Source organism: Octodon degus, unplaced genomic scaffold (genome assembly GCF_000260255.1).
Source record: "Octodon degus isolate 3935 unplaced genomic scaffold, OctDeg1.0 scaffold00129, whole genome shotgun sequence".
In the NCBI taxonomy this organism is placed as follows: Eukaryota; Metazoa; Chordata; class Mammalia; order Rodentia; family Octodontidae; genus Octodon; species Octodon degus.
In genome coordinates this window covers 362,960-373,972 of record NW_004524705.1, presented here as the reverse complement: position 1 = coordinate 373,972, position 11,013 = coordinate 362,960, and the positions used below count along the sequence as shown (strand labels likewise).

General features: G+C 41.2%; 1 protein-coding gene across 1 annotated transcript in view; it reads right to left on the bottom strand.

Moving 5' to 3' along the window:
• Positions 1–796, bottom strand: part of LOC101572596 (olfactory receptor 56-like) — an 8,699-nt gene extending 7,903 nt beyond the window's left edge. Inside the window, exon 1 of the mRNA XM_012516836.1 lies at positions 650–796. Coding sequence (XP_012372290.1) covers positions 650–796 — 147 coding nt within the window. The remainder of the gene's footprint in view (positions 1–649) is intronic.
• Between the last annotated feature and the right edge of the window lie 10,217 nt (positions 797–11,013).

Genomic DNA, 11,013 nt, shown 5'->3' with positions numbered 1-11,013 from the left:
GGGAAGGGTGCTCCTGTTGTCAGGGGAAGGGTGCTCCTGTTGTCAGGTGAAGGGTGCTCCTGCTGTTAGGGTGCTCCGTTGCCAGGGGAAGGGTGGTCCTGTTGTCAGAACACTGTGGGATGAAGCAGAGCAGCGCTGGGAAGTCCTGGCAGCCCTGTTGGGCTGGAGCTCGCAGCTCTGGATCCAAGCAGGAGGAAACACGATGCAGCATCGGCAGCAGCATGCACACCAGCAGGTGGGTCAGGCGCCAGTGCCATCAGCGTGACGGCCAGAGAGGAGAATGAGGGCCACATCGAGAAGATGAACGACTTCAGTAAGAATGTAAGAAGCACGCCGGGCACCCCGCAGGTATTGGAGTTCAGTTCCCGCATGCCAGCTGTTTTCTGACGGTGCCGGGCACCCTGATCCTTACAGTTGTCCACGCGCTGTGGTACTGATGAGGTCCACGGAGTCCGGTGGCAGCTGGCTGCATAGTCAAGGCAACAGCTGCACAAAGCATCCCAGGCTCTCAGAGCTGCTGTTCTTCAGGTGTGAGAGCCACGGCACTTCCAGCAGTTGCGCACATGGCCTAATCTGCCACCCTACAGAACGGATGTGCTTCGCTGGTGCTGGTGTTCCATGAAAACAGTCTGTACTCAGGGCAACTCGCATGAATGTAGGCTGTCGAGAAGACCAGTGCGTTCCTGCGTGAGCCATTCTTCTCCAGAGGGCTTTCCGGCACCACCTTGATGTCCAGGGCTGGTGGATTTTCCGACAACGTCCACACACTCCTCTGAGTCACGTGCCAGCACGCCATCCTAATGTCCATCTTGTGTTCCTGTGGTGGAGACGTTAAACTCCCAGCTGAGGGAAAAGGTCTGACATAACGTAAGAGTGTCTGGAGTCAGAATTCCGAGCACCAGACCCAGAGGTGGGACGTGATTTTAAACATCTTAGTTAAAGAAATGAGGTCTACTAGCTTGAAGCCCGATGACATCACGTAAAGCATTGTTAACTGTCCACAGTTCTGGCTCACAGGACATCATCTTAGGAACAAGGAGGTTAAGATAATAACATAATATCAAATGGTATCATTTTACTTAAATGCATACATTTTATCAACATTTGAGATAAAACTAGATTCAATGGATTAAAAATCCACACTCATTTTGCCAGTAGAAACACTGAAGTTCAAAGGGATTGGATAGTTTTCCAGAGGTAGACTAGCGCTAAGTAACCCTACAAAGTCTGTCGCTACAGCTTGCATTCAACCTTCATAAAAATGTTTCCTGAAGGTACCTGCTAGGCAGAAGTGCAGTCAGCTCTGGTCAAAATACAGACTTGGGAAGAACAAGCAAAACCTACTGAAGCGGCACTGGGTATTTTAATAAGGGTTTTAGTTGAGTCCGAAGATAAAGGTTTAGAAGTTCCTTAATGTCATGGAATGCATAAATTGCCTCAGAACGTATTTACCTCGTCAGCCACCACAGTCCTTGTGTTTCATCTCTCATGTGCATCTGTGGTTCTTGTCTAGTTGTGTGTCTCTTGGAGCATGTCAGAGCAGAAAGCCAGGTGGAGGGAAGCAAATCATCCTGGTGCCATCTGTTCTGAAAGGAAAAGGACCTGGCACTGTTGAACTCATCTTCTGTGACCTTGCCGCATTTTATGGTGGCCAGGGATGCTCGTGAGACATCTGCATCTGCTGACCCCACCCCTCCCAGGGGCCCAGCAGACTGGAGAGAAGTTGCACACGCAGCACCGTGTGGCGGCTGCCCGAGTGTCTCGCCCTTGCTGTCTTACATAGCAGTGTTGCCTAGGTTCAGCTGCAAAGCTGTCCTGAGAGTGCTAGGGCAGAGGCACTGTCCAAGTGCACAAGGTTGTTCTTTTCCCTAATGTCAGAATGGCCCCCTGAGGGGGGAGCACACCTCACTATGGATGATGCAAAGCAGACCCCCCCCCCTGAATTTCTGCCTTCTCTGCCTTGTGCAGACAAACTGTCCTGCAGATGGAAAACTAGATTCAAGTCTAAATGGGAGTGAGTGAAAACCCCAACTCAGCTGCAGGCACACAGGTGACGTAGCACCACGTAGTCGTGCTTCAGCCTTGGTGTACTCGGTGGGATTTGCTGGTCACTTGATTTACTAGGCCTAACACCCACCGGATGGTTACAGTTATATATGCATTTGTTTAATATTTTTAAAATTTAGCTTTGTTGCTATATGTTTATGATTCATAATATTTACGTTTGCTTTGGGGAATTTATATATATAGTTCTGATCATTTTGATAACATTTTCCCCTCCCCAATCTCTCCTTCACTACCCCCCTAATTCCTTTCTCTACCTTTAGAAAGTTTCATTTTTGTTTTCTACAGTCTTATTATTTTCCTCTTTAATGAATTTCAATTTGGCTTCTGTACACATGTCAAGCCATTTGATATTTAGCCTTCTGTGCCTGACTTATTTCACTTAACACTGGGGTCTCAAGATCATCACTTTTTCTGCAAATTAACTAAATGCTTTCTTTTTTATGGTGCAATAAAATTTATACATATGTTTATACTTAATTCAATGCACTGGAGTTGGGCCACTAGTCTGTTCCAGAGCATATATATTGTGAATTGTGCCGTAAGGACGCGTGGATATACAATTATCACCACAGCATGATATCTCAAAGCTCTTTCAGGACAATATCTAGGGGTGGAATAGCCTGGCCAAATGGAATTTCTACTTTAGTTTTGAGGACGCTTCAGAGTGATCGTAGTATTTACATCCCCCTCAGCAGAGGTGAGTCCCTTTTCTCCACACCCCACAGCACATGCTGTTCTCACGTGCTTGCCCTGCATTCTGAGGCCATCAGTAGAAAGAAGCCACCAGGCAGTGCAAGTAATCAAACACAGCGAAAAGAGAAGCAACCAACAAATGAAAATAATAGGAGAAGGATAAGCCAAAATATACCAGGAATAATCACATCCATAAATGGTCTCAATTTACTAAGCAAAGGAGACAGAGTGGTAGAATGGATCAAGATGTGAGATCCAACAGTACGCTGCATTCAAACACACATTTAACTCAAAAGAAGCTCATAGATTAAAAATCAGAGGACAGAAAACAATATTACCCCATGTAATAGGACCCAGAAAAAATCAAGGGTAGCTATTCTGTTTGCAGATGATGTGAATTTCAGGTGAAGACAGATAAAAAGAGATACAGGTCACTACACAGTGTTTAAAGGAAGACTCCAAGAAGTGATAAAAATCATAAATATGTATGCACCAAATACTGGTCCATTCAACTACAAAAACCAAATATTAATGGATACGTTAAAAAATCAAATGAAGGGCCAGTGAGATAGCGCAGCAGATTAAGCATGTGCTTAGGCAAGCACAGAGACCAGGGTTTGATCCCTGGTACCACATGTCCTGCTGGCCCTGCCCTTGGATGCACTGAGCTGGGGACAGAGTCTAGGCCTGGTGGCACATACCTGTAATCCCAGTGCTGAGGAGGCTGAAAACAGGAGGACCACAAGTCTGAGCTGTTTAGTGAGACCCTGTACTAAGCACATAAATTAAAAATCAAATGAGCACTAACATAATGGGGATCTTAAAACCCCACTGTCACAAATAAATCAAGTAGGCAAAAATCAACACAGAAGTATCAGATCTAAAACAAACCTATGAACAAATGAATTTAGTAGATGTCTATAGAATATTTCACCTCACAAAACCAGAAAACACATTCTTCTTAGCTGCATATGGGATGTTCTTCAAAATAGACCATAGATTAGCACAAAGGGCATATTTCAGTAAATGCAAAGGAATTCCAATTATCTTATACATGTTGTCTGAGCACAGCGCAATGAAACTGGAAATCACTGGCAGCGGTGGTGGTTATCCAGGGCAAAGGCCTCAACCTAAGGCTGAACCCGGGTTTATTCATTCATGAAGAAAAAGTTGCTTGAGAATGAGTGAGTGTGATAACGGTGGGAGGTAGGTGGGCGCCGGGAGCCGGGCGGGCAGGAGGCCTGCGTTTACCTCTGTGATGTGCAGAGAGAGGGATCTGCATGCAGAATTGAGATAGTACTAAATGTTTGTTTATGTATGTATGTATTTATTTTTTATTTGTGTGTGTGTGTGTGTGTGTGGCCAGCTCAGCCCACCAGGGGGCGGGGCTGGCTGGCATGTGGTGCTGGGGGATTGAACCTGCGGTCCCTGTGCTTTGCTAAGCTTGTTCTAAGTAGGTGCTTTAGACCACTGAGCCATCTCACCAGCCCCTATGTATTTATTTTTTAAAGAGACTAAAAAGTAGTAAAATAAAAAATATTAGAAATGATACAGAATTCCATTAAACTAAATAATAGGAATACAAAATGTTTGCAATATATTGCATAATGTCTTCATATTATTTAGATTACCAGACATAAGCATGAAAAATTGGTAAAAATGTTATAAGAAATTACAGTTTTTTTTTTTTTTTGTGGAACCAGGGATTGATCTCAGGTCCTTGTGCTTGTCAGGGAAGCGCTTATTCCACTGAGCCATCTCCCTGACCCTATGTGATAAGAAATTAAAAGGGAGAAGTAAAAAGATTTAAGCATTAATTATTCCTATTTTTTACATATATTTAATTTTTTATTTTTAAAATATAATGCAAAATAATGGTAATAAAAATTAGAAATGACACAGAATTTCACTAAATAAAATAATACAAATTTGACAATATTTTTTGTATTGCATAACGTTGTTTTCAAATGAGTTGTTTAGGTCACAAGATGTATGCATGCAACATTGGAAAAGAGTTATAAGAAATGAAGAAGAGAAAAAATTTAAACATTAACTGCTCATTTTTATAATCAGCAATATTGTAATCAGCAGAAATAAGCATTACAATTATCCAAGCTATCCTGTATATATACATAAGTATATATTTTTCCGTTCCTTCTTTCTTTCTGTTATCCTTTTCTTCATCCCAGTTTTTCCTTCCCCTTGAACAGATATTTTCCATTTCACAGTATCTATTATACCTTTCAGGTTTTATTTACTCTTTCAGGTTCTTGCACTAGTGAGACAATACGATGTTTGCACATGTGAGTCTGATTTATTTCACTTATGAGTACGGTCTCTAGTTATATCCATTTACCCATAAAAGCCTTGAGTTTATCTTTTTATAGCTGAGTGATACTTATTGTGTTTTCAGTTGTATCTGCATCCTCTGATCTGTTCCATTGATCCTCAGGTCTTTTTTTATGTCAGTACCGTGCTGATTTTATCACAGTAGTTTTGTAGTATAATTTCAAGTCAGGTATTGTGATGAATACTTCCTTTCTTTCATTGCTTAGGATTTCTTTTGCTATTTTAGGTCTTACCTGGTTCCAGATGAATTTTTGGAATGTTTTTCTCTAACTCTGTGAGGTATGCCAATGGTATTTTAATTAGAATTGCACTGAATATGTTTAACAATTTTGAGAGTATGGCCATTTTCACCATGTTGGTTCCTTCCTATCCAACAGCAAGGAATATCTTTCCATTTTCTGAAATCCATTTCAATCTCTTTTCTCAGATTACTGTAGTTTTTACTGTGCAAATCTTTTACTTTCTTTGTGATATTGATTTCTAAGTATTTCATTTTTTGGTATGTTATTGTGGAAGGTGTGGTTTCTCTAATTTCTCCCTTGGTGAGTTCATTGTGTACAGATACAATTGACTTTTGAGTGTGGACTGTACTTCACTATGTTACTGAGTTTGGTAGTTAAAACTCAGAGTCATTGGGGGGAGTTCTTGCCGTCTTCTAGGCAGGGTATCGCATCATCTGCAAATAATGATAATGTCACTTCTTCCTTTCCAATCATTATTCCTTTTCTTTCTCTTTCTTGTCCAATATCTCTGGCTAATATTTCCAGACCGATGTTGAATAGGAGTGGTTATAGAGGAAATCCTTGTCTAGTGCTTGATTTTAAAGTGAAACCTTTCAGTTTTTGTCTATTTAGTATGATGTTGGCTGTTGGTTTGTCACAGATGACTTTGATCAGTTGGAGGTAAAGAGCTTGAATTCCAATGTTCTGAAGGGCTTTTGTCATGAATGGAGGTTGGATTATTTCAAAGCCTTTTTAAAAATATGCTGACAAGATCATTTGATTGTTGTCTTTCGCTCTGTTGTTGTGTTGTGTTGCATTTATGGATTTGAATATATTGAACCATCCCTGTATTTCTAATATGAATCCCACTCGCTCATATTGTATAATTTTCTTGATGAGTTGATGCATTCTGTTTGCTAGTATTTCATTGAGGTTTTTTGTCTCTATGTTCATTAGGAGGATTGGGCTGTAGTTCTGTTTTGGTTGGGTCTTTTTCTGGTTTTGGTATCAGAATAATACTTTCCTCTAGGAATGAGTTTGGGAGAATTTCTTCCCTTTGCATTTTATGGAAGAATTTGAGAAGAGTTGGTATTAAATCTTCTGTAAATTTCTTGTAGAATTCAGCTGTGAATCCATCAGGACATTTCTTTGTTGGTAGGTTTTTTAAAATCACATTTTTAATTTCATTTGCTGATATTGGGTTATTTAGAATTTTTATATCTTCTTGATTCAGCTTTGGTAATTCATATGGATCTAGGAACTTGTCCATTTCTTCTGTTTTCCATCCTGTTAGGGTAGATTTTGGAAGTAGGTGTTGATGATTTTCTGAATTTCAGTAGTGTCTGTAATGATTTTACCCTTTTCATTCCTCACTGAATGAATTCAATTTTTTTCCTTTTTTTGATAAGATTGGCTAGAGTTTATCAATTTTATTTATTTTTTTTAACAACCAGCTCTTTGATTCATTAATTCTTTGTATTGTTTTCTTCATCTCCATTGCATTAATTTCTGCTCTGATCTTTATAATTTCGTGGCTTCTTTGGGCTTTGGGCTTGACTTGCTCTTTCCTTTCTAAGACTTTGAAGTGTAGCATAAGATTGTTTATTTGGGCTCATTCTATTTTCCTGATATTAGAATTTACTGCTATAAATTTCTCTCTTAAAACAGCTTTCACTGAATTCCACAGGTTCTGGCAAGTCATATCTGCATTTTAATTTGATTGTAAATATTGTTTAATTTCTTCTTCTTCTTCTTCTTCTTCTTCTTCTTCTTCTTCTTCTTCTTCTTCTTCTTCTTCTTCTTCTTCTTCTTCTTTTGTCTTTTTGAGACAGGGTCTTGCTGTTCAGCTCAGGCTGGGCTTGAGCTCACGTTGTAGCCCAGGCTGGCCTTGAACTTGCAACTATCCTTCTGTCTCAGCCTCCCAAGTGCTAGAATTACAGGTATGTGCCACCATGCCCCACTGTTTAATTTCTTCTTTAATTTTATCTGTGACCCATTGATTGTTCAAGAGGGTGTTACTTAATTTCCTTGTGTTTCTGGAATTTCTGTCATTTCTTTTGTTAATAATTTGCAGTTTCATTGCACTATGGTCAGATAATATGTATGGGGTCGTTTCAATTCTTTGCATCTCCTTCAGCATGCTCTATGTGCTAGTACATGGAGGATGTTCCATGTGCTGCTGAGAAGAATGTCTATTCTGATGTTGTGTAGAACATTCTGTAAAGGTCTACTAAATCTATTTCTTCACAAGTTTAGTTTGGTTCTTTCTTTTTTCCTTTTTTATTTATAAAATGAGGCTTTAGTATCATGTTACAGAGTTCCTATAGTGATTTGATTAAATCTGTGAATCTTGTGTGATAGGACCTGAAGTTCTTTTGCCCTAAGATTGTGTCTGTAGTAAATAAATAGTGATAATAAATATGTGAGTATTGCTAGCCAGCACCCAGGCCCAGCATGTGAGTGGGACTGCCCGGGCACTCTGAATCCTCATTCCAGCCAGCTCCAGGCCCCATATGTGAGTGGGGCCTCCCAGAGCCCTCCGGATCTTCACTCCAGCCAGCACCCAGGCCAGGCATGTGAATGGAACTTCCTCCATCAGACAGGCCCTGTGTGGAACCCTGTGGCAGAACCCCGTGCAGAGAGGCCAGAGGCAAGAGCCGCCCAGCTGATCCAGGAGCAGTCCACCTTGCCAGTGTGGCACAGTGTGTTCACTTCCAAGGGCACTAGTTCTGTTATTTCTTGCTGATGTTTTGCCTAGTTGATCTATATCTTTGTGACAATGGTGTGTTAAAGTCCCCCACAATTGTGTTAATGCTCATGTGATTTTTCATGTCTATTAAAATTTGTGTTTTGCAGTTGGATGCTCCTACATTGGTCGTATAAATATTTATGATTGTTATCTCTTCCTTTTGCAGCTTCCCACATCAAGTATGTTGTGATCTACTTTATTGCTTTCAGTAATTCTTGGTCTGAAGTTGACATTGTCAGCAACCAGAATAGCTACCACTGCTTTTTTTCTGGCTTCCTATCACATGGAATATTGTTCTCCACCCTTTGACTTGCAGTCTATTAGTTTTCTTTTAATTTAAATGTGTTTCTTGTATGCAGCATATTGTTGGATTTTATTTCTTGATCCACTCATCCAGTCCACTTCTTTTGATTGGTGAACTGAGGTAATTTACATTGATGGTTATTATATGTATATATATATATAATATATGTATATATACAAGCTTATCATTTTCATAAATGTTTTGAAAAGCAATGGAAATGATCAATGAAATAATGTTGGGGTTTTAGAAAGATTAAAAATAACAAATATGTGGCTATACGAATAAAAGGGGAGCAGACGCTATAACAATAATGAATAAGATCATTACACACTACATACAGTATATAGAGTTATGACACTACCTTTAAATTTGTACAATTAAAATGTAATTTTTTTTTAAAAAGTGAAAAGGACACATTACAACTGATAGCATGGGAATAAAAAGGACTAGGAGAGACTACTATAAACTTTATATTCCAACAGTTTGAGCAGCCTAGATAAAATGAATAAATTAATGGACATATACAACCTACCAAGGCTGAATGATAAAATAATAGAAAATATAAGTAAACTAATATATTGAATCATGCAATAAAATGTCTCCCAGGAACAGATGTCTTTTCTTCTGAGTTACACCAAACATTTCGAGAAGAAATAACCCAACTTCTTCCCAAATGCTTCCAAAAGCTTGGAGAGTGAGGAGAGATAAATAAGATGGCATCAATTTTTTTTTGTTTGCGTTGTTGATGCTGCAAATTGGGATAGCATCACGAAAATCAGCATTAGAGTTCTTGAAAAAATAAAAAACAGAGAAATCATTTGATCTAGTTATAGAACTTACTGGATTATTTCTGGAAGAATTAAAATCAGGGGCCAGGAAGTTAGCTCAGTGGAATAAGTGTTTGCCTGACAAGCGCAAGGTCCTGAGTTTGATCCCTGGTACCGCAAAAAAGAAAAAAAAAAGAATTAAAATCAGCATTCTATAGAGATTCCTGCGTACCCATGTTTACTGCAGCTCAGTGAAAAATAGGTAACCTGTGACCGTGGCCTCGACACTTACCCGCAGAGGAATGGAGAAAGACACTGTGCTGCATGTAAAATTGCTTAGTCCTAAGGAAAATAAAATTGTTGCGCGCTGGAGGGTGTGTGCAGCCGGAGGCCCTCACGTTGAGCAGAGCAAACCAGACGCAGCGTGTTTTCTCTCACAGTGGAGTCTAAACACTTAATTAGAGCAATAGGAAGGATAAATGCCCGGAAAGGAATGCGGAATCATAGGGCTGAGGAAGGGATGGGGAGGGGCGGGATGGGGAGGAGAAAACAGCCCGGAATGCTCTGGGCGTCGCTGACATGTCAGAATTAACCCCTCCGTTCTGCACCGCTAATATGCGCCAATAAAAACTGAAAGAAGCTCCACACTCCACAATAAAGATAATTTGATGTTATTTCTCAGTGGAAAGAAGAGTTCAAAAAACATGGCAGTCTGAATCTGCCTCCTGCAGTCTCGCAGGGCTGCAAACATTATATACACTTTAGAAACCTCGAGGCTCAAAGAACAACTGGCGTGGGGATCGCAGACCACTCGCGGTGTGCTTACACTGGCGAGGCCATTGCAGGAAGTGGTATGAAATCTTCTCCAGACTCAGGAGCAGAACTGCCGCGCTCTCCACCCACCGGCCGTGTACCCCAAGGAAATGGAGCCGGATGCCCCGGGGGGGCATGCACACCCCCGCTCGCGGGGCGCTCCTCCGCAGCGCTAGGGTGCGAGCCAGCCCCAGTGCTCACCAGCGGATGAGCGGGTGGAGGACGTGTGGCTCACACAAACCCGAAGGGAATCCTGCGATTAGCGACCAGCAGACAAAGCTGGAGGAGAGGACATTAGCGCAGCAAGCTGGAGTACAAGCACAAAGTCTGGCAAAATCGAAATACAAACTCTGCAGCTGCTTCACGTACGGAATCTACAAAAGTAAATACGAAAATGCAGTTGCAGGGTGCTGGGGGAGAAAGGATGGGCAGTGGCCGAAGGACAGAAGGCTCACTGCAGTTTGAAAGGAGGAAGAAATTCAGGAGCTCTATTATACACCACGTTTATTACAGTCACTGATGGTGGCTTGCATTTTTGAAAATTGCTAAGAAAGCAGATTTTTGACTGTTCTCATCACGTGACAGCACTAAGTACACGAGGCAACACGGAAGCTGATTATCTCGGTGTGCCCGGCCGCGGTGTACGTGCTTCAAGGCAGCACGTTAGGAACAGCGCTGATACAGCTGCAAGCACTTCACGAGACTAAGGTTTAACCAGCCTTGAACTTTCCCAACTCAGCTTTCGGGTCTCGATGGACTAGGCGCTGTGGGAGGGACCGGGGAGGAGGCGCGCGGCGTCAGCGCTCCTGAGGGTCTCCCCTTCCTGAGAAAGTGGTCTTCTTCTTATTTCCCGCAGTCAGCAAGAACCTTCTATTCTTAGGCTTAGTGTTTTCTCTACCTGCATAGAATGCTCAGGCTTCTGGGCACATCAAAATATTTTGGAAAACCCTATTATACATCCTCGCTTCAGGTCTCATGCCATATTATATTTTAAACCATCCGTAGCTTTACACTACATTACTTTCCTTACAGGAAAACTCCATTTACTCA